The sequence below is a fragment of the Anoplophora glabripennis genome, unplaced genomic scaffold, assembly GCF_000390285.2.
Source record: "Anoplophora glabripennis isolate ALB-LARVAE unplaced genomic scaffold, Agla_2.0 scaffold182, whole genome shotgun sequence".
NCBI lineage: Eukaryota > Metazoa > Arthropoda > Insecta > Coleoptera > Cerambycidae > Anoplophora > Anoplophora glabripennis.
The window spans coordinates 777,556-803,001 of record NW_019416287.1 but is presented as its reverse complement, the minus strand read 5'-3'; the positions used below and the strand labels follow the sequence as shown (position 1 = coordinate 803,001).

The 25,446-nt window shown below is 33.3% G+C and overlaps 2 protein-coding genes across 3 annotated transcripts in view; both read right to left on the bottom strand.

Moving 5' to 3' along the window:
- Positions 1–2,000: 2,000 nt before the first annotated feature.
- LOC108911001 overlaps positions 2,001–25,446 on the bottom strand; it is a 29,572-nt gene continuing 6,126 nt past the window's right edge. The window contains exons 2-7 of one of the 2 annotated variants that reach the window (XM_018715812.2): positions 6,952–7,123; positions 5,483–6,500; positions 3,354–3,916; positions 3,158–3,290; positions 2,925–2,979; positions 2,001–2,891 (exon numbers count right to left, since the gene is read on the bottom strand). In XM_018715812.2, the coding sequence (XP_018571328.1) occupies positions 2,937–2,979; positions 3,158–3,290; positions 3,354–3,916; positions 5,483–6,500; positions 6,952–7,120 (1,926 nt within the window). In that variant the 5' untranslated portion in view covers positions 7,121–7,123 and the 3' untranslated portion in view covers positions 2,001–2,891; positions 2,925–2,936. Of the gene's footprint in view, positions 2,980–3,157; positions 3,291–3,353; positions 3,917–5,482; positions 6,501–6,951; positions 7,124–25,446 lie in introns of both variants that reach the window. The other variant, XM_018715811.2, reaches the window with a different exon arrangement.
- On the bottom strand, positions 14,947–16,746 carry LOC108910956. The gene is made up of 2 exons (XM_018715743.1): positions 16,575–16,746; positions 14,947–15,455 (listed from the first exon to the last, which is right to left on the bottom strand). Exons 1-2 carry the CDS (start codon positions 16,744–16,746, stop codon positions 14,947–14,949), a joined length of 681 nt encoding a protein of 226 aa, XP_018571259.1.

Here is a 25,446-nt window from a genome sequence, read left to right as displayed (position 1 = left end):
ATTTTAAAAGTAAAAATAATTTTCTAATCAGCTTTGGAGTCATTTGAAGTAATTGATATATCTACCAGTGGCGGCTCGTCATATGAAGCAACTGAGGCCGGACCCCACTGTAAAATTTGGCTCTCACGAACTAATTTCCAATTACCTATTACATTTATCAAAATATTGGATACTGTTATTGCCCACTAGTCCCCACCACAGTGAGGCCAGAATTTCTTTGCTTGTAGGTGCGTCACACTTGCCTACAATATGCTACAGTTCCCCCTCTACGCGAGGCGATTAAAATAACGTGATTTAGGAGGGAACTGAGGCCGGCTCAAAGCTGCTTGTACCTGTCTTGTAGCTTCAGTTGGCGGTTAATGTACGTGTCGCATAGTACGCTGGCAGTGTCTGACGTCAGTGTGAGGGATAGTACAAAGGCTTTAAGGATAAGGACAGGGCAGGTATTAATTTAAAGTAAATAAAAAAACAACTCCCTTACAACAAAACAAAGTAAGACTAAATTTAACGTAATTTAATATATAGATACTTATTATATTATCAAATACCTACATAGGTAGCTAATAATGAAACTATCTCACAATATTGTTTTATCTCTTGAAACACCTTTTTCAAGACAGTAATGTCGTAAACTACTGCTCTAAACAAATTAAAATCACTAGTCAAAGAATTTCTGAATTAAGAAACGAAGAAAAATTTAAAAATAAGTTCTGATATTATTATTAATAATATCATATTTTAATTTGCGGTTATAGTAGGGCTATTGGCGAAGATCTGCAAAATAAAAAATGACGTGGAAATTTATTCCTATTTGTTATTTGAGAGCGGATTAATAAAATATCTAAATAGTTGCGTATTATTTTAAAAAAAAATCTGAATGAAAATCCTATTCGTTGACATCAGTTTTTCTATAATATTGTAAATGCAACTAAAAATTTCCAGATGCATTTAGTCGTTTGACCTTAAAAATTAAAAAAATTTTCCTGCTGCGCAATTTTTTTCTTTCTTCCCCACCTAGTAAAAAAGCCACCTATTCACAATTTCAAGAGCCACCACTGTGATATACATACCTATCTTAGTGCAGGTTAAATTGTAGACTTCTGTTCTGTTAGTTGTCACTGTTACTATTGTCTGGAACTGACAGGTCTTACTCGAGTAGGTGGTCTGACATTTTATCATTTATCTCTAAAACAGTGCATTCTAGTAGCATGCAGTAATGGAATTACTTTTCGAATACTGTGATATGCGTATACTTTCTCAGATAATAAGAACTTACCTCTGCCTTTCTTTGAAATTTACAAAAATCGATTATTTTTCTGAATTTTTTAACATCCTTAGAGATAATCCCATAAGAGATATTTAGATATTCATTTTATTAAAGAATTGACACGATAAGGATGTCCAAGAAAACTACAAAAAAATGATGTCATGGATTTACTTTAGTAGGATATCAATTTGGACAACCAAAGGGGATGTTTTAAGGATCTTTAAGTTCTGGATATTCATTTAAATAACAAAATGTACATTTTATGGGTGTCCTCAATTTAGGTAATCATTCATCGGTGTTCATATCATTATTCAAAATCCATCTTTGCAAAAAGCTAGTTGTTGGAATTTACACCAAATAAAATTAAACACATTAGTTATTTAGTCTTAGTAGAAAATTTTGCTTTCTTATATTTAAATAATCTTTATGCACAGAAAATAATTATTTATAATAATATAAGAAATACATATCTTTATAACTACATATTTACATTTTAGTTAAATAACTATGTTTTCATTACAGTTGTTATACAGAAAATTAAGAATTTCCTTATACAAGGTGTTTCAAATTTTCCACTTTATACGAAACTTTGAGATGAGAAGAAATTAAATTTTAAATTAATTTTTTCTCAGGTACATAACAAATTTTCTGATAAATAAACTCAAATTTTTCACGCTGTAATAAGTAATATATTTTAAATAATACTCTTTAGGCACTAGTACCTAAAATGGACAAGGCTTTAAAAAGAATGTAAGAACATTATGTTGACGAAAAAAACGGTATGGGTTCCGTGCCTCTTTACCAAAATATAACCCCTTTACTTTTCACGAGCCGTCACTGAAAACAGTACGCATATTCGAAAAATTCGATTTCACTAAATTTTTATTGAAAAATTATCAATTTTTGCGACAAATTAAAATAGCAATCGCACACTTATTGCATTATCTCAGTAACGCACTGATATGCTGTTTAACGGGCATGTTTCCAACGCACGTGCGGGTTAAATAATAAGCAAGATACTATTACGCCAGACGAGATATTCCACCTACGTTTGAAAACATATTTACGTGTTTCCCATGAGCGTTTTTTGCCGTGCTATCTAGAAAAACAGTATTTTTTACTAGCAAACTTTATCGTTCTTTTAATTTTTGTGTTTAAATGAAATGTTATAACAATAAAAATTAAGTTTTGTTCTAAGGTCCGACAGTAAATCGTACATTCCAGGGACGTACTTTGTTTTCACATGACGTGGATAAAATAAACATATTTCTAAACAGTTAATTTTAAACACAAGTTTATATATTTAGTATGAATTATAGTCCTTCAAGATTTTATAGTTGACAATGACTTAATCTATCAGAAAATTCGGAAGTTCCTGAGAAAAAAATTATAGCTGAAGTCATTTCAACACTTGTTGATAAATATGTGTTCGGTTGCAGATCCTTTCTGAAGAAGCGCATTTAAACTTCTATTTTCCTTATTTTTCTTGTAGCAGACCTAGGATGGGAAGTGTGAAATACCCTGCACAAAGTGATAACATATAACTTAAACTTTTCAATGAATGAATATGATAATAACGATATATAATAATCAATATCAAAATACATATTGCTTGTTTCTCATAGTGTATATTATATTATTTGGCCACTTCATCATATTTCCAAAAACGTTAGTTTGGCGTAGATATGCTGGTGCAGGATTTAGCTTTGGACCTGAAAATAATAATAAGCTTTTAATAAAAGAACCTTTTCCTTTGTGTTTAAAAAAATTGCAGATAGATTTGGATAAAAGTTGATTGGAAACGACAGAACATTTTTTTTAATAGTACTCCAAATAATTCTAAGTCTAAATGTGTAAACTTTTTCATTTAAGAAGTCTTGTTTTACTTACGAAACTTTCGTTTTCTTCCTTCTGCAGATATGTAGAGTAATGGGACCGCTTTTAACATTCTTAAACAATAGAACAGCATCAGCGTGCGATATGTCGTGGCATACTTGACCATTTACTGCCAAAATTTCATCTCCTGCGTAAAAATTATGCATGAGAAATATAATTAACTACAAATAAAACAAAACGTGTCACTGACCTGCTTTTAACCTCCCATCCTCAGCTGCTTGGCCGTTAACCATAATTGTTTTGACAAAAATCCCCAAAGCGCCTTTCGGCGAATCTCTGCCTCCAACAATAGTGAAACCCAGTGACTTTTTCCCGGCACCCTTCTCCAAGGTGACGGTGTGAAAGGAACAGATATTCGAACAAGGCCGTCGCGGCAATGTACAAAAATTAGTTGTCGCTCCTACCTCAATTTTTTTTGTCGATTCTTTTGAGTTTGGACTACTTGGCAGAGATTCGTTATTTTTCTGATTCGAATTTTTTCTTAAAACACGGCTATAGCTTCCATGGACAGTACTGTTCTTCTGAAAGTAATACTGACGTTTACACGAAGGACTAGCTGCAAGCGAGTACCTATTTAAAGCTGCATTTTCGGAAGAATCGACAGAACTCTCTTTCATTGTGGTGCGAATTACGACGAGCTCCAAGTCCGTGTTCGATACGGATAAGCAAAGTCTCGCCTCACTCATGGTTAACCCTGATATTGGAGTCCCATTTATACTGACTATTTCGTCTCCTATTAAGAGGCGGGATTCCCTAAAATTGATGCAATTTTTATTAAAATATTTATTTTATTTGTTTCTTTATTTATGTATTTATTTTTTTATTTTTTTATTTTGAAAAAACAGTATCCAACGGGACAAAGTCATAACAGGATAAAGTGAAACAGGACAGCGAAACCTAACAAAATAAAAATAATAAAACAAAAAGATCAGGCATCTTACTGACTTTAAGACTGCGAGACTGGAATTATGCAAAATAAAGCCTAAGGTTTTGAAAGTAGGCTTGGTTGTTAAACGAGTACGCTTACATTCAGAAGCAGATTATTATTTGTACACCAATTATTCAAAAGTAATGACATCAAGGCGTTCAGTTAGATCATCAATAAAAATAACAAATAAATGTAGCCCTAGAACTGATCCTTGGGGATCCCCATGAATGTTGATGAAATTTATGTGAATGGAAGCAACGATGCTGTAGAAACTTGTATCCGTTACTGAAATAAGACTTAGAGGATAAAAGAGCGGGAGAAATAATGGAGATATTAATTTTTCAATTTGAAAATAAACTTGCTTGTAAAATTATTTCAAGAATTTTAGAAAAGTTTGTTATAATGTCCATGGTAAGGTATATAGTCATGTCGTTCTTTTTTCCTAGATAATTTTGAAATTTTTAAATTTTTAAGGTTTTGAAAAAAATGCGTTAGTTTTTTTATCAAATGCACGAACTAAATCAGGTCTCATTGTAATGTTTAATTAGAGTCGGCAGAGGATAAGGTAGATGTACCGCTATTTTGACTGACAAGGTGAAAACGATTCAGCAAAATAATTGACAAAGGCATTGACAGTATCAGTAGGACTATTTATCTGTATACCTTTGTGACTAATATAGAATAAAATAGCGGTAGAACTAGATCTTTTAGGGTTTGAGAACAGATCTTGAAGTATTAGGAATGTTGAAATCACCTAAAATTGAAATGTTTGAATAAAAGATGTGACAGGGTGATTCAAGGGCATCAAATACAATGTATGTATCACATATTGTTTATATAGAACAAGGACATATACAAAAATTAATTCTTACATACAGGGTGTTAATGATAAGTTTTGCCAAACTTTAATGGTGTATTCTACCGATGAAAATAATCAAGTTTTGCCCTATAAAAATTTTTGATAGGATAAAATTTGGGGGATAACATTTTTTTAGTAGGGACTATTTTTTCATGGATTATTCCAAAATACACTCCAGTGGCGTAGTTATTGGGGGAGTAGGGGACCTTTTTTGGAAAAAAATCGTACGCCACTGGTTTTTTAAATAATTTTAAATGTTTTTAATATGTATAATAATATGTGGCAATAAAGTATTCTTGTAACACACCCTGTATAATTTATCTGATGGTATTGAGATCAGTGAAAAATGGATTTAAAGCTCTATTTACAGCAAGAACAATACATTTACAGGAGAATTAAAAAATGAAGTAGAAAGCAGTGGTAAAATCGTTTCGATAATAGGATCTATTTTAACTTCGCACTTCTAGTGAATGCTAATAACATAGAAAGTATTAGCTTTACGGAAATGTATTGAAATTTAATTTGAACCTACCTTGAAGCCACTCCATCAGGTACAACGTGTGCCACAATATATCCGTGAGAAATTTGTTTGCTTTTCGTTATAAAAATTCCTAATCCTTCATGAGCTTGCTCTTTCGAGAACTGAACTATTCTAATGTTTTTATTTTGACTAGGTAAAATATCTTCGGTGCATAAACCTTCATTACACAAAGATTTTTTAACTAAATCTTGTCTGTCTAGAGAGAGGGCTCGTTGAGGTTTTTTCTTCGATCTCCTTTTCACTTTTGCAAGTACCTCCGCATTGGAAGTATATTCCGAAGTGGATGTCGTTAAGTCTAGGGGAAATTCAAACCCTGATGAAAACGAGTCATTTAGAAGAATTCCGCTGTCCGAATCTTCATTGTCCACCAAAGGTAGATAATCCTCCTCGTCGCTTTTATGCTGAGCACCATCTTGGAAAAGTAATTTATTCGATTCTTGGAAAACCTCTAAATCTGGTAATGCGCCATAGGAAAAGCTGCGTTTTTTTCCTATCTTCTTCCGCGCGTGTTTCGAATTAACTGAATCATTTAACGCATCTGGGTGATTTTTATACAACTTCGTAAAAAATTTATTTGTTGATGCCTGCAGATACTTTTCAGACATTGCCCGCAACTTAGCAGCGAAACAAGACGATCTCGATATATTCTCGCATTCTATATTATCTTTTTCATATACAAAATCCACATCTATCCTATCTACATTTTTACTAAGTTTTGCGGTATTTGGTAAAGAATCTTTAGTGCTAACTGAGCTACATGAGGGCAAGTCATTGTTAGTTGAAGTATTAGAATTCGATTTAAAACATGATAATCTGGTATGTTTTACTTTATCTAATAACGGATTTTTCTTTTCCCTATAATTACTGTTACTTGAACAACTATCCCTGGATTGCGATTTAATTCTCTTCTTCTCCGATTTTTCTATTATCACGACGCTGTCTTTCACATTATAGCAATTAGTGTTGCTTTTATTATATTGCCTTCGTGCCCATGAATTCGGTGTGGTATCTGTAAAATGTTGCGAATTCAAGTGAAAATGGACCATCAAAACAGGAAAAATGAATTAATTGACATGGTGGTAACATATGGAACTGCTGATGAAAATTATGGGTTAACTATCTAATAATAATATATCTTTATGCACAGCGATTTGAATAAACACTTGTAAACAGAGTCAGTCAGTCAGAGTTATCGTTAGAGTCAGCGGTTGCAAAAATGTCTCTTCAGATTATTATGGCAAGTTGATAAATAAAAAAAATGTCTGTTTGCAAAGGGGTTTTTTAAATAGTTATTCCATTAAAACAAAAACACAAGTTTGCTTTACATCTCTGAAGCTCAACATCAGATTGTTTAGACATTTTTTTGAAAGGGAGAATTTTCCAAATATTTCTGTCTTCGCGATTTTTTCCAAATGTTTTATGAATCCCTGCACATATTAATTCGACGACCTGGAACTTACCTATACGAGATCTATGTTTAGTATTTGGTCTTGCAATACTAAGTTCGGAATTGTTATTTTCAGATGTCTCAACTGATGGATTTAAAGCGTCATTTCTGGGATCAACCACCCTTAACGGTGACAAACTTAGCAATCTCGGCGATTCTTCTTGTTTTCGGAACCACCGCATAATCTGAAATAAAAAAAACAGTTAATTTGGCTTGTTTGATAGGCATAAAATGTTTGTATGATAAGATATTTTCAAGAAAAATGGTATTCAATGGCCGATAATTGTTTTTGGGGTACGGGGCATCGATTACGAATTTTAAATGAAACTTTGGTATAGACCTACACAAATAAGTTTGAGTTTTCTAAACGACTTCGCAATAGATTATGTTTTAAAAGCGGCATACAAAAAATTAACGGGACAGTCACAAAAGGTAATATCAAATGATTATATGCAGCGTAAGTCTGATTCAAATGATCTTGAAAATGAAAAAATAACTCAACCACGTCTTCGAATGTAAAATTACCCGAACTTTCAGAATCATAACTTGTATGAACATCATAAAACAAGAGCTGACCTTCAAATAACCTTGAACAACAGCTAAGTTCGTTAAAGGGACACCGGATTCGGATTTAGCGACCCCAAAAAACTCCTACGCCACTGATGCAGGGAAATTATTTCACTTACTAGATTTTAAATTATTTAAAAAAATTAAAAATATTTTTTTAAGTTTAACACCCTGTATCTTTTTAAAGAAACGTCCTAGATAAAAACTTTATACGACAGACTACCCTTAAAATTCATCAAAGAATACGAGGTTTTATTTTTGGGCACTGTTTGTGAATTACCCTGCATAAATATTTTACTTTGATGAAAGACGAATTGTATATTTTTCCATATTATACAGATTCTTTTTAACTACGCCACTGCTAACAATGGTGTGTATTTTACAAAAATGTAACTTCGACCTGTAAGTCGAAAACTGTTTCAGTCATCAAAAATTAAGTCCTAACTGGATTCTGTAAGAAATAGCTTATACGGGGTTCAATACAAATATCAACGTTTTTAATCTGGAATTCCCATCACTGATTCACCTATGTGTCTTACAATTAACTGAATTTTCATTAACCTACGTCAAATTAATATTTCCAGAAATTTTCAACTAAATGTTATACATTTTTAAAATTTTAAACTTTTCCATCAGCTGCTAATGACATTATAGAAAAACTGACTCACCCTGTATAATCATTAATCTATCGATATCTTCAACGTAAAAAACATAAATGAAACTAAAGATAAATCCAAACAAATATCGTGGCAAAGTTCTAACGAGGACTTTCTAAATAAGTAATTCATAATACAATTTGCAGTTGTATAAATTCAGAAACTAAATTAACCTTGATATAGCTTACTTTCTGTTAAAAAGTGTACATATTATTCACGGTTATAATTTTGCAACTATTTCATGGAGAAACCGATTTTATTATCAATTACCTACGTTTAAACGTAGGTCCACCAAATTACTTATTTCTCTGCTGATTAAATCTGCATAGAAACTCTTTGCTTTGTCCATACTGCAGCGTTTTCAAGTTTGAATTCTTAAGGCGGGTATCCACTTGTGGCAATGCTGCGTAACGTAACAACGAACATGTTACGACCTGTTACAAAAGGTGACACGGTTCGCTGCGAAAGTATGTATGGTTTTGGTCGTATCATTCATTCCGTAACGTAACAAAATAAGGTTAGGAGACGACACAGGAACATAAATTCGCAGTATGAATCTGACTGCAATAATGGATTCGTCACTGCAATTGCAGTTAGCAGCAGCGTCATATATTTTTATTCATCATACAATTTTGATGGATAAGAAACGGAAATCTCCGGAAATCTTTTCTTTACTCCACTCCATGGCACAAACACAGAAAAACACATTATTTCTAGTCATTGCAGAAAACAGACTGTCCCCAGACCATATACAAAAGACTGATGAAACAAAAATATAAGACAAAATCACATGTGTAACAGGCAACGTTACGGCCAAAAGGGTAACTCCGTCTCGACATGAAAAGAAAGTACTGTTGCATCCCTTTGATGCGACGACTAAAAACCGACAACTGATGGTTCGTCCCGGATTAGTTACGCGTGTCAAATTTGTTACACGTACCATGCAACAATTTCCCGTGTCCACTAGCTGTAACGTATCATGTTCGGTGTTACGTTACGGGGCATTTGACACAAATGGATACCCGCCTTTAGGGTGCGTTTACATGGAGACTTACAATCTTAAGATCGTCAGACCTGGCTCTAGAGCGGGCAGCTTTGATTTGGACTCTTTTATTAAATCTAAATAAAGAATTAACAATTTGATAATCTTAAGCAGATCTTTCCCAACTCGACCTATTTTGTTGTTTTTTCAACAGCAATAAAATATTTTTTTTTGAGGTTTGATCTCTCTGTAGTTCTCTATCTCTGTAGTTTCCATGTTTTGAATACAGATGATAATCTTCACACTAGGGTGTCCCGCATAAGAACCGACACAGGGGAGGTGCATGTAGGGGTGTCCAAAATATTGTAATTTACTTACAAACTATATTATATAGGTAATATANAGAACAGCGTGTTGCATTGCAAATTTGTTTTCTGCTCGGTAAAAGTGCATCGGACACAGTTGATATGTTGTCTACAGTTTATAAAGAATTCAAGTGTTTGAGCGGTATTCGCGATCCAAACGCAGCGACATGTCGATCGAAGACATTCAATGCCCGGGTCGGCCTCGCACTTTCAGAACTGATGAAAACTTGGAAAAAATTTGGGCGTTTGTGTACAAGGATAGAAGCGTCCTAACTTGCTGAATTATCTGGTCTTTCGTGGAGCTCAATGCAATGCATTTTAGCCGAAAATTTGCAAATGAGATGAATCGCAGTGAAAGAGTGACCGAAAAAAAAGCCATTTTTCCACCTGTTTTTGAGACTATGACAGAGGCAACAGGGAAAATCCTAAAAATATCCAAATACTCGTCATGAAAAATGAAAATGAGCATCACTCAGTTTTTCGAAAATTTTCGAAAATCGCCCTTATTTCGGGGTTGAAAAGACAAAAAAAGTGAACAAATTAAGAATCATCAACAGTTGTAAAACCCCAAATATTTCTATTTTGTTATCAAAATAATATGAACGTGAAAATATCTAATTTCATATTTGATACGGTCTTGTCCGGATTGAAAATCAACCCATAATATCCCTAAAGGGGTGAAATCATCCCCTAAACGCCTAAAAATGCAAAAAATATATTAAAAATTCTTTTCTTTTTCTTTTATACGTGATAATTGAACCGTTAACCCACAATCACTAGATCCGAAGGAAAGTACCCCTAAATGAGGGTAAAACCACCCCGAAGTTCAACCATCGGCTTCAAAGTACATAAAATAATTATAATGCATGAAAAAATAATGTTTCGAAATACATTCATTAGAATAATTTATACACAAGTACTCCCATACATTATCAATCATTTTAAAAAATAATCATCTCTCTCAAGGGGTAAAATCATCCCCCAAATATACAAAAATTCTTCTTGTGTGAATTTTGGGACACCCCATATATGTTTAATGCATACATTTACATACAGCATACACAAATATAACTGGGTTCTCGAAAAGTGGCGCATTATTTATACCTACCAATTTGGAATCAATCTCCATCCTCTAATCTTTTTTTAGTGCGCTACTGCCTGCGCTGGACACATACCTTGTAGCGCTTTTAATGTTCATAAAAAAAAAGCAGAATGGTAGCTTATCGGTTCTGCCTTGCGCGCATTTACATAAAAAAATAAGCAGTTAAAAATTTGGTGTTAAAATTGTATTACAAAGTATTTCTCAAGATAGATAAAAAATTTATGTGGTTGAAGACAGACGCGGATGCAAATTCGAGAAACGAATTACTACAGTGGACCAGTTCGTTATTGAATTGGCCTACTGTAATAATTTGTTTTCAGAATCTGTCTTCAGCCACGTAGAAAAATTTAAAACCACACGGAGGCACAAAGCAGGTAAAAGAGAGTCTTCAAAAACTGGATGTTATGAGTAAAATAAGGAAAATTTATTTCACATATTACATGACATAACTTATGCTTAAATAATATAAATTAAGTACAGTCACATCTTCGTACAAAACAAAACAATTAACAAAACAAGTTAAAATTTTGTCAGAATTTAAATATTTTAGTATCAAAATTAATTTGCATACATGCTTAAACAGGATCTACAACGAGCAACCACAAATACATAAAACTAAAATGAACATCATATATTCCATAATTACGTCATTCAGTTTCATCAGAGAAATACAAAACAACAATGAACATAAATATATAGGATGTAGTAGCGACGTTGCGACAAACTTTCATTAACCTCATCGAAATAAGCAAAAAAGAAACAATTTTTTTTTCTAAAGAACCATTAAAAATATATGCTCGAAGTACAGTATAGTTCCACCATAATAACTACATGAGATCTGAATTTCAAAATTAATTATTTGACCCTCGTTTACAGGATAGATATTTCCATCGAAACTTTTGTGCCTCTTTTAGCATTTTTTATGTGAAAATAAAAGTTACAAAATCTTTAACTGTATACAGGGTGATTCAAAATTCAGTACAAAAAATTTAGGGGCGTATTTTTGAGGTCAAAATATTTTAAAATTTTATTTTTATATTTTTTATTTATTTTTTGTTTTTTAGAAATAAATTTGAATGTTGGCATAAAACTTGGAGTACGGGGTTTTTTTATTATGCTAAATTTACATATGTCATTGTCATTTAAATATGTCATGTCATTTGACGCTGCTTATAGAGACGCCACCTATAAGGGTACGCTTGAATTAAATTGGCCCTAACTTTTTTACTACCCAGTACATTGACGTTTCGTGTCAGCGCGTTTATTCCCCTATCAATTTTAAGCAAGAAAGGTATGTCGAAATCTCTCAGGCCAACCGTTTCCGAGATTTTGGCTGATGAAGAGTTAAATGCACACCATATTTTCAAACTTTATTAACTATTTACCGTGAAAAATTTTAAAATTTATTCACCATCTAATCAGTAACGCAATGATTTTGAATTTTAGCTCTGTACATTTTTTTCATACAATTTCGAGAAAATCACTGCTGACTAGTTCAAGCGTATCCTTATAGGTGGCGCCCTCTACAACAGCGTCAAAACAAATTAAATTTAGCATCCTAAAAAACCCCCGTACTCCAAGTTTTATGCCAACATTCAAATTTGTTTGGAAATTATTCCTAAAAAATATTAAAAAATGAAAAACTTTAACATCCTATATATCGAAAACTAAGCATTTGTGGACCCAGGTTTATAGAAAAAAAAGTCTTATTTTGACCTCAAAAATACGCCCCTACATTCATTGTACTGTATTTTGAATCACCCTGTATAAAAGCCAATTACTTTGTTCCAATTTTTTAACAATTTGAGATTAGTAAATTATGCTAACATTGAATCTATCCCTTTCATTCACATAAACTGGATTTGTGCTCAACTTTAATTTACACTGATTTTCATCTATGCTCCGTACTACTAACATCGCTTATAACATTGTGATTGTGATGACTGAAACGGTGCATTCTACCGTAAAATAACAACAGAAGCAAAAGTTTATTCAGAAATGTCCTATTCGAGTCTGTAAAGGACGGTTTTAGTCAGTCATATATTTTTTTATCAGTCTAAATTCCTCTGAAAGTCTATCCTAATGGGACCTAATTTCGATGCCAGTAGTTAAGTTTTGTTCAAAGTTTACATTTACATTTATTTATGTACAATCAGGGAACTACAATAAACCAAGATTACAGACCGAAAATCACCTCCTTTCCAGTCGACCGTGGCAGACAGGGACGTTTGAGGGCAGCGCCAACGCCGAGAGCCGACATCGTACCGAAGATCGCCCAAGTTTCGAAGCGTTTCCGTTAGACAGGCGATTGAACGTCGACTTTGGCCACTTGCAGTTATACAACCAAGAACAAGGCCAGTACGTGTGTACTCTAAACTTAAAGTTGCGAACTTAGAGGCAATATAGCCAGTATTACATATGTCACATTATTGCTACTGTATCGTTATACCGAGCGTTAAATAAATAATATATATTTATGTTAATAAAAAGTCCTACCAAGTGGCCCAGACATTTATTTCACTGATGCGGCTTATACAGAACCAAGGGTCCTTAGCCAAATCTTATATATATATCCTTATCCTATCCTATATATACCAAATTATTAAACAGGGCGTTTGCAGAATCCTGACAAATATCATTTTTTTTCCGATATCCAAAATTTTATCACACCGAACCTATCCAGGTTCCTAATCAGTACATTTGACAATTTTTCCAAAATCCTATTCAAAATCCAATTTATTTTATGCAAGAATAAGTCACAGGTAAATCAGAGAATAACCTACCACCTCAAATGCATTCAAGGTTCGACTCCCTAGAAAAATGGAAAACGTACGTCGAAATGTTATGGACCAAGACACACCGTAAATAAATACCGACCAGACGACTTAATTTCCAAGTTTCGTAGTTTCTTCGGAAGAAGAGAGGAAAGTCCTAAATAAGTGTTTTAGCTTAATTTGCAGGCTTTCGTAGTAGTAATTTTTTTTCTTTTACAAAATTATAAGTAATAAAACACATTTTTTTTCTTAGGATATTATAAAATATTCCTCAGCTCTGGTGATAGACTTTTGAATATATGTAAGCAGAAAGCACAGTTTCTACAGAAGTAAATTGAAATTACAATTAGGTAAGAAAATTTCCTTGTTTTTATTAAATACATTTTATTTTAAATAAAAAGATATATAACTTGATACAGCAACAATCTTTCCTCAAAGATGCAGGAAATTTTTAAATTATCTGCTGGGGAAGTGATAGGAACAGACGAAGTAGGCCAGGAAATATAGAGTTGGACGCGACTTTTTGTTTCGGCAAGCTGAATTTATCACTATAGATGCTAAATGTTATGTACAATAACATATTAGTTTCCACAGTCATAAAAATGGGGGAAAGATTGTTTACAGGGTGGTTAATTGTATAATTTTTACGTAAATTCACGTTTTTCGCTTATAACTTTTTTCGTTCATTTCCACGAGAAAACAGTAAAATACTTTTTTTTCGTCTTCAAAAGACCTACAAATGGTAGATTTCAATGTATTATTATGAAATCTACCATGAAAAAATCAGCGCGATTGTGGAAGATCCTCGAGATCGTCCAGACTAATAATTAGTTAACTTGTTTATAAGGCCATAACTTGTAAACTATTCCACTTACCGATTGCAGATTTCGTGCGAGTTACTAGACAGTGATAAGGAATGAGAGGATGCGATACCAAAACGTTCTGGTAATAATAACGCAGTTTATAAATGTTTAATTCAAAAGTCAAAAATAAACTTCTTCTGTTTATAACTTTTGATCTAATCAATATTTTCTGACGCTCGAGGGCTAGTTTTGTAGGTCTTTTGAAGACCAAAAAAAAGTATTTTACTGTTTTCTCATGGAAATGAACGGAAAAAAGTTATAAGCGAAAAATGTGAATTTACGTAAAAATTATACAATTAACCGCCCTGTAAACAATCTTCCCCCCATTTTTATGATTGTGGAAACTAATATGTTATTGTACATAATATTTAGCATCTATAGTGATAAATTCAGTTTGCCAAAATAAAAAGTCGCGAAATGGTCATTTCCAGCTCTTTTTCCTGGCCTAAATGATGGATTCTTTTCTGAAGATACTTATTCGTGTGGTTTTTGATATTCGCAAAATGGACAATTTGAGCACTGCAACAATTATTGATGATCAATTCAATCTTCTTGACGTTTGGAAACAAAATAGTGCTCTTCTTCAGAACCAGAAATGTCTTCCGAAATGTGAAGAACAACTGGCGCCGCAACCAATCTGGAAATTACTCAACCATTGACAACTACCACGATTTGCAACAATTAAATTGTGAAGTGATTTCACAGAGTCTTCCGTTTGCGTTGGATGTCACGGAAAAATTGAAGGGTATGAAATCGGAAATCTAGTTTTTCATCGTCACTTAATTTCTTAATGTCTCCAAGTAAAGACATTAAAAATAACTTATCCGAGTCTTCTTCTTCAGTACTTCGACTGTTAAATTTTTCCAGAGGTTTGCGCTCAAGATCGTTTAAAGTTTGTGAGGTTCCAACAATGTCTTTTTTTAAAACCGATGTTTTAGCACCGGTAAGTAACACAGTCTCTACTATATCCTCGTCAGTTCCACTGACTTCATCATTTTCATAAGAGAATTGGGTCCCGTCGTCTTCTTGGTTTTGATGAGTAGCCTTTCCCGACTTCCTTCTTCTGTTTAACGATTGAAGTAAGAACGATAGTGCGTCGGCGTACATATACTTCTTCTTCTTTACAACCGGATCTCCATTATTTACCTGATTCATGTATTTACCGAAACTATCCCTCATATGTCTCCATTTAGTTTTCATCTCTTTCACTGTAAAAAAGAGAAAAACTGATCAAGTGAATGAGCAAGAAGGTAAAGACTTATACCAAAAGGATAAGTTAAAAGATTGATTCTGTGAACTTATTTGTGCCTAACCAAAAACATATACTGAAAACTAGATAACCGTCCATGATTTCATTAAAAACAGTGACAATGACCTTCCACAGATATATAAGATAAACAATATTGATTTTTGTATAAGTGTTACGGTGATTTTAGTGAAATCACGAACAGTCATCTACTTTTTTGTCGTTTCATTCCCTTCTCCTCATCAAAGAAATGGCTGCTGAAGTGTACCCAACAAGATCCACAGTTTACACGACATATTTTCTATGGGCTATGTTTCTGACCACTTCAAGCACAACGTCGATTTTCAACAAACCTTCGGCAGGGCTAAAAGGCAACAAGTAACGTTGTCGCGAGACACCATATGAAGAATTGCAAAGATAATCACTTGAAAAAATTTTAACAATGCTTCAAGAACCAGCCCTTTGGAGCAAAACAATATGAGTATTATGGAACTTGGCATACGGTCAACCAATTAATACAGAATACGCTTCAATGTTGTATTTTTTATTTTATCGAATTTCTTTTGGCTCTTATGAACGTTTCTCGGTGTGAACACCTTTTTTTGAAAAATCCAAATAATAAATCACTCTGTATATGTACATCCTTTGGATATATAATGATGGTATTTATATGGATTCAATAAAAGCTTTTAAGGTAAATGTTTACCTGGTTGGATTAAAAATTTTGAGTTTTTTTCTCTATGCTTCGGAAGTAGACCGTTAATTAAAGTTGCTACAAATATCACAGGCGCGTATTAGGGAAATTTAACTGGTACCCTTAGTATAAATTTTAAATAGGTACCTTTTACCCAACGGTGTTTCAGAAAAAAATTCAATTAATACGTAGACATGAATATTAATAATAATAAAATGCTCAACTAAATACATATATAAAAATACTAAAAAATACCGCTAAAAAATAATTATCGACAACTTTTGTGGTTGACCTTTTCAAAAACAACTTTAGCAAAATATAATTGTACTTCCATTACTATTTATGTTTAGAATATGAACGTGTTTTAATTTTTAATGTTTTCCTTACCTTGTTCTTGCTTTTCTTCATCTGATATTTCATCCCATGCGTCGAACATTATTTCTCCTATAGCAATCCAACTGTCTTCCTTTAAATTACGATCAGTGTACTCTTTACAACCCCTTTTCCATATCGAGGGATGGTCTTGTATACACTTAATAAATTTGTCTTTGTTAAACATATCAAATTCGAGAAAATAGTTTTCAAATAACCGTAATCTGCGAACGTTATAGTTTAACTGAACGCTACAATCTTGCTCTCCCGTCGACCCGACTTCCCGTTTGCCGGCAACATGTTGCGGTCGCAAGCGGCGATTGCGTTTTTACCACATACAGGGTGTCAGGTGGTTAAATTTCGCGATTTCAACGCGATAGCTTTGGTCGAAATAAAAAATAAAATATGTATTTCAACCAGAAAGTTTAATATGATATATGAAAACGAAATTGTATTTTAAATATTATTAATATTTAAATTTCAGGTGAAGAAAGTTAGGTTATGTCTACAAAATTGCGAATCTTATGTCCTGTTAATATTCTTTGTTTCAGAGAGTAGCAGAGGCTTTACATCTAAACGTCTCAACAGTCAATTATGTGGCTGATAATCCAAACAGAGGTAAAGCACCTGGAAGTCCACCGAAAAAACGTCAACGTGCGGATAGTATATTGCTCTCTCGAATGTCATTTATTTTTCAGGAACCTAACGAAATGCAGTTTTAGTTTTCATTTAAAAACTATGTGGTATCTAGATGTGGCTCTGTTGAACTTTAAGATGAACAGGGCAATGATTATACAATCACCTTTGAACTAATTGTCGTTAAATGTGAAAATTAGACACGATGCTAAAGTGGGTAGAGGTCATCAAAAGTTCTCGATTTCCACGCCTAAACATGTCTCGTAGACATAGGTATCACGTTACCTGCCCAGAATCATTTATGTATTGTGTTTACGGGTGAACAGCTTGGATGCATATCAATTGCACTGGTGCAAACAATGAACAAAAAGTTTTATCTACATTAGGCCATCATGATTGAGATATATGAAAATATGAAAAACGGTTAACATTTATATGTTTATATTTAATTTAAAAAATAAGTACATAATAATATGTTTAGTTACTCATTTTTCAAATACGTATTTTTTTTATTTAGATTTATTTCCAATAGAAATTATAGAATTAGCCTGGTAATAATGGAATAACATCACGGATGCCCCCCGTATTTGGAACTTCTAAATGGCGGCCTCATTAACTGATATGCGCATCATGATCATGACATTTGTTTTCATTTACTCTAAGCGAAAATGAAAAATTATACAAAAGTAAGGTCTAATGCAGAGTAATTAATAATGCTATATACACGGTGTTCCACCTAAGAGAGATTCTTCTGTAACTCTGCAACTGTAAAATTTATAAAAGAAATGGTTTTAATAAAAGTTGCTTGGAATCATGTGAGCCATGTAAAGAAAATATTTTTAGCTTTACAGGGTGTTCCATTGCGCGTAAGCGCTACATTACTGTGCCCCCCATTTTAATTAATACACAAACGAATTCGGTTTTTAATAAACTGTTTTAACATTGGTCAGCATGTCTGGCGTAATTTCTTGAAATGCTACTGTAATGCGCTGTCACATATCTTCCGCGGTAGTTGGTGGTATAACGTAAATTTTGCTTTTTATAAATCCCCATAAAAAAAAGTCGTAACTTGTCCTATCTGGACACCTTGAAGGCCAACTCACTGGTCCCCAGCATCCAATCCATATGTTGGGAAAAGTTTCTTGTAAAAATTGTCGAACCGCAGCGGTATTGTGAGGTGGAGCACCACCATCATGTTGCATCCACATTCTTCGAAATGTAGCTGAAGGAATGTCTCCTAACAAATCTTTTAGTGTTTGTTAAAAAATTTAAATAAACTGATCCAGACAAATGCTGGTCAAAAAAGAACGGTTCCCAAAATTGCTCCCCACACGTTCAAAGCCCATGGCTATGAGTTGTCCGGAATTGGTGAGGATTTACTGTGTCATAATAATGGCAATTATGACTATTAACGAAACCATTTTTGTGAAAAGTAACCTCATCGGAGAACATGACCCGTTTAAAAAATCATCATCCTGATTTAACATCTCAAGTGCCCACTGACAAAACTCTAGTCTCCACTGAAAGTCTACTTTTAGTAACTCTTGGTGTAATTGGATGCAATAAGGATGTGCTGTGCTGTGCTTTGTTTTGGGCATGTGTTTTGTAAAATCCTATTGCAAGGCCTTCTTGATGCTGTTACATAGCTACTTTTTCGGACTTTAGAAAAGAACCTGATTTTTCTGGAAAACTGTTAGAGATAAGTAGGGACAACCTTATGTCAGTCGAAAGGGCATTCAATTTTACATTTACCCATGACAATTAATATGGGTCATCCCATTTGAAAAAAAAGTTTTTCAACTCGTTAAATTATTAAATATAGGTCTCAGTATTTCCGAGTCTGAATAACGTACACGTTTTACTCATAGATGACAAGATAGAGTAATTTATGCCAAAACGAACTGTGAAAACTGCAGGTTTCTGACTATTACCAGTGACTATTACAAGAATTCTTGTTATAGTCACTGCTATTACGGTTTAGACGCTATCTAGCCTCATTTAAGGAGGTTTATCTGATTTGGAATTGACGAACAAATATTCATAAAAAAATTAATATAAGCTTATTCATACGAAGAAAATCCTCAAAAAAAATTATGACTAGTTTGGATACCTAAGAGACGAGATATTAAAAAAATAAATTTTCACGATTTAGTACAGTCTTATGAGAATGCAGATTTTTTTCCACTTAGAATGTGCAGCAATTGACAAACAGTTTTTACAGCAACTTGTATAAATAGGAAACCGATATCTAACGAATCGTATGACAGCTCGTAGAAATCGATTAGGTACTTGTAAGATACATAATTTATAATAATTCTCCTTCAAACTGCTGTTGTTGATTAACTTAACGTCCATATGCGTGATAGCGGCAACGCCGCGGTTCTCGACGTAGCGTATTATTTGAAATTCGCAGGTCTGACATATGGTGTATATTTCAAGCTTAGGCATCCAAACAAAGCCAGCCAAGTGCAACGTTGCCAAATCTAAAGACTTACTACTTTAGTCACTAGCGAATGTACAGAAACTCTCGTTAGACTTTTAGACGTACCCGATAAACTTCCTTAAAGAGCTGAAATCGTGATTTTTTTTAAAAACAACTGATTATCTCGAAAACGGTAAGTTTTAAACACCATGCACATTTAATAAACTCTACCTAATATTAACCAAGGAATTCAATAATATACAGGGTGTTCCATTTAAAATAACAAAGTTATGTAGCGCCCACGCGAAATGGAACACCCTGTAAAGATAAAAATATTTTCTTTACATGGCCCATATGATTCCAGACAACTTTTATTAAAACCATTTTCTTATAAATATTACAGTTACAGAGTTACAAAAGAATCCCTTTTAGGTGGGACATCCTTTATAAATAAAAGTACTAAAAATTTCGTATTTTTTTAAATCTAGTAAGGCAGATTTCTCTCCCCGAAATTATTATTCACCAAGTTAACGCAACTTCGCCTCTCTTTCTATTTCAAACGTTTCGAAGACCAACCGATTTCAAGTAGGTACCCTGTATGTTACGGCGACTGTAAAATTATGTATTAATAATTCTTGTGAAATTTTGTACCAGTGTGAACGGAATTCTATACAGACAGAAAGTAGGTAGGTAAGAATTTTTTCACACCCATAACTTTATAATTGATGCGATGATGCCATAATAATGTAATCTGCAGGTAGAAACAATATACGAGGCCACTGTAAATGTGTATATAATTTTGATGAACAATGTTGCATGTATTAGCTCTTACCAATGCGCTATGTTATTTAGGATGCTCAGTTATGATCGGTTATTTACTTAAAAAATAGATGTGAAGCAAATTTAGTTATTACTTTGTATTATTTCATAATTCAAGAAGTCATTTATGTAATATAGTGTATTACACACTGCTAATAGGCGAGAATGTATTTCTAATTGCTATGAAAAGAGATACATTAAATTGAGAAATAATAAAATAGCCATTTTATCTTGGCTTTAGCTAAAATGCCATTAAGAATGGAAAAACACATACATATTTTTGCATTGTATTTTGTACTCAAATTTAATTTATTTCAAATAATTCATAACATCAAAATAAAGTATTCCACGTTTAGATCTGCATACTATATAATATATAATTCATATAAAAGTATTGTGCCATTCCCTTCTCCTTTTCGTTTTCATTATAACGTAATGTACTACTCTCTTTGTTCATCGTGCTGACTTGCACTATTTTGTTTCTTTCTTATTGCAGCAGGCTTTGTAGTCGAGCCGTAGCCAAACCGGTATATATTTCTGAATTTACTCTTATTTTATGTATGAGTAGTGCAGAATAAAATTTAAAGCAAAAAAAAAAGTATCGAAAATTAAAATTACATATAATAAACCAGACAAAGAGGTAGGTGTGGCCTATAGGTACATGCTGTTTTAATTCTTTATTTGAAATTCCAAAATCTGATATCATAGTCTCGTATACATTGAAAAATTGAAATTGCAATTAATTCAATCAAATGAAAGCGCAGCCAAGAAGGAATTGAATTCAATCTTTGCAATTACTGTTACTACAGTATGAAGAATATATACATACATACAGAGTGTACCATATAAAACTATCCACCTGAACATTTTGTTTAATATGAAGTTTTGAAAAAATTTAAAAACACGTCGATTTTCAATTTCAGGGGGACATCGACTTACATCATTACTTATTTTGCAGTTGCCACCCCTTCGTAGATCGAGGTATCAACTTTGAAATTTCAAATGGCACTACAGGGCGTGTGATACATCGTTTGAAAGCTCTTTTAATACTGACTTCGAATCCGTAAAAAAAAATAAAAAAATCATTATGCGTTTTCAAGAAAAAACATTACATTTAAAATTGTTTATAATGGATGCTGAAATTGTGCACCCAGTTATTCTTGGCAAATATGGAGCCTGTCTACGAAACATCTCCTTACATTTGCAAAAACCTCTGGAATTAAATTCCGACATTCGTATACAATACGTTGGCTTAAATCTTCTAGATTTTCGGGTTGACTTGCAAAAACCACTGATTTGAGATGTCCCCAGGAAAAAAAGTCGATTGGACTCAAATCGGGAGACCGAGCTGGCCATTCTATAGCCCCACGCCTACCTATCCATCGTCCTGGAAAATTCTGACCCAAATAAGCCCGAACTCGTTGCTCAAAATAGAGTGGAGCTCCGTCTTGTTGAAACGTCACAAGATTTTCATCCAGCTGATCATCATTCTCCAAAATTTCTGTGATTTCTGTGAAATAGGTGGCTCCAGTCAAAGTGCCATCTAAAAAAAATGGACCAACTATGTGATTACCCAATATTCCTGCCCAGCGTTCAGCTTTTCTGGATACTGAGTGTGTGATTCCCTAACACAATGAGGGTTTTCACCCGACCAATAGCGAATATTATGCCTATTCACTGTACCATTAAGAAAGAATGTACACTCATCACTGAAGCAGATATTGTAAATTATATTTTGATTTTTTGTAATTCTGTTAGACATTATATTACAAAATTATATTCTTCGATCCGGATCATCCTCGTTCAAACAATGGACAAGATGTATTTTGTACGGATGCCATTTATGTTTTTGCAAAATCCAATGAACGTTTGACTTAAGGCAGGTTTACACGCTACAATAAATGCTAGCAATTTATCGTAACAATCGATTCGTTACGATTTATCGTTGGGTGTAAATAGGAAATTGAAGCGATTTATTGGAATGGGAGTTGGGTTGGATGGTTGATGCCGGCCGGGATCAATTTCTGCGAATCGTAACGACATGTTTGAACGTGTAAACAACTAGCCGGCATTTCTCGCTACGATTTCACTCAGTTTGCATTTGCAATTCATCAGATATAGTCCGGTGATTGTTTTTGGCTGACCTTAACAACTCAACATAAGTCTCATCGTCCATTCTCAAATAATTTCGCTAGTCATTCGGTTCATTTCTCAATTCTTTCATTAACTTCACATGAGAGAATTCTCTTCTCTTTAGTAACCACTCGCGGCTCCACTTTGTTATCTGTTTTCGCGCTTTTTTCACTTTTCTCGCTAAACAACCGATGTACAACGACAACAACACTACTTCCTTAATGGCAAAAGTTTTTTTGAGGTCGATAGCTGTTGACAACGAAATATGGAAGGAAATCGTTCCGATTTATCGTTAACGTGGAAACAGTACTCCACTCTTTCGATTTATTGCAGCAATAAATTTGTCACTCACATCGTTACGATTTCTCGTAGCGTGTAAACCGGCCTTTAGGGATCCCTGTAGTACGCTCTAACGATCGCACGGATTGGTGTGAATTCATTGTCAGTTCACAAAAAATTCCTGCTTCCATTAATTCGTTTGGAGGATTGGCTTTCTTAAGATTTGCTACAGACCCAGTTTCTCGAAATTTCTTAACAATCTGGCTCACGTACGTATGACTTGTTTGGTGATCAGGATGCAACTCGTTGAAAATTCGAGCAGTTTCTCTAGCACATTCATTTTGTTTTCCATAAAGAAAAATTATTTCAACTTTTTCAGCTAACGAATAAACCATAATGAATTAATTGAATGAAAAATTGATAAATTTAATGTAAAAGTTACACTTTTATTGTAAGCCGAATATGCGATTTGATACAATTGAAAATGGTTTCAACAATAACACATTTCCGATAAAATTATATCAAACATAAAGGTAAAATGGAATGGAATGCAATGGAATTCATAAAAAATGATGATAAGAACTTCAACCTTCTTTAGAGATGTTTTAAAATCTTATGAGCTTTGACCTTCATATGCGCAGAAACATAATTCCGACCGTCGCCTAAATTATTCTACGTCCTAAAAACATTACACCTATTATGCACAGTCTCTCTCGAGCTCTAGCGTAAACAAGCCTTTGATCCGATTACAAATATCATAATAAAATGCCCTATTCTTTATTATTTTAATTTAAACAATAAAAATATATATAACGAACGTTCGCCAGTTGACTTTATTGATGCCCGAGCGCCTTAGTTCATGTCTACTTGTAATGATGCACATGGTCTAGTTCTGAATCAATGTTTTCACAACGTGCTTATTAGAAGAATTATGGGGATACGCCACGCCTTTCGCCCATTTCGCGGCTCATGAGATATTAAAAGACCTCTACGTTCTTCGTTTATTATTGTTTTTATCACCTGAAGTAGAAACCTTTTTGCAGTTTAATAATTATAAATTAAAATGAAATAATTTTAAATGTAAAAATACAAAATTCCAAAAATGTAATTTCAATGTATTTCCTTTGAAAACGAATAACGCTTTTTTAATATTTTTTTACGGATTCAAAGTCAGTATCAAACAGCTTTCAAACGCTGTATCACACGCCCTGCAGTGCAATTTGAAATTTCAAAGTTGATACCGCAATCTACGAACGGGTGGCAACTGCAAAAAAAGTAATGATGTAAGTCGATGCCCCCCTCAAATTAAAAATCGGAATTGGAATTTTTTCAAAACTTCATATTAAACGAAATGTTCAGGTGGTAAGTTTTATATGGGACACCCTGTAGATGTCGTAATTTAAATTGCAAGTAATGTTCAGATCCATTTATTTGGAAATGTCACATCCAAATAGTTTGCGACTAAAATGTGCAGACGCTTCGTCCTGCATAAAATACATTTTTTGATGGTAAAGGTAGGTACGTCATTAAGAAGAGGAAATAATTTTCACTTGTAACTCTTCGAGGTAGAATAAAAGGACCAAAAAAATTATCACTTGTTATCTCTACCATTCATTAAAAAAAATTATCGTTGGTACCGTCCATTCTATAAGTTCAGGAGATTTTTTCAGCAAAATGACGATTATGAAATAGTATATCTTTTGCGAAGTGACACATATTTTTTCAATGACAGACAATCATAAGTTCCTTCTTCCAACCCATTCAAATTTTTATTTTCCGTTATCAGTGTCTAGCAAACAATAAACTTGAGCATCGTACCAAATGTACGAAATATACAAATTAAATACAGCTTTCCAAAGCTATAAAGAAATGTTCTTCAAGTGTACTTTTGGTATATCTCGTAAACGAAGAATTTTAGAACATACGTTATTATGAACTTTTGTCATAATTTTATGAAATCTATCACCTCTCACATTATTTGTAACAGCCGAATACTTTGAGTTAAATGCACTTATTCAGTTTTCATAATATTTTAGGGTTCTTACAGACAGTGTTGCCCGATACCTCCGCCACTGGTTGAAAAACTTTTGTACCAACTTTGCTTATAATTAGCAATTAACTCAAGTTTTTCTGTCTACCCAAACCAATAGCTATAGACCATCAGTTCATTAAGGCTACTTGATCTAAAATTATCCAACCAATAACAAACAGTAATCCACTGAAGTTACGCCATGGACTTGGAAAATACCCCGTATAATAATAACGTAACATTCCCAATTTATTTCCAATCAAAATTACCTATATTTATAGTAAAGAACCGTATGATCGAATGCACACATGTATTTTTAAATACCTTAGCAGACATATCTTTAACAAATTAAAATTAACATTGAACCAACATCACAGATAAAGGACATCCACTATATGACTACCACATTCCACAATAAACGCCTGGAGATATGAAAGCGAAATTTCCTACCTTTGCACAACATTGAAACGTGATCTGAAACTATATTCTATTTTGATAAATAGGTAAGATTTAAATATACATATAGATACATTATAATCCGCCAAACAAAAACACATAGGTACTGTTGA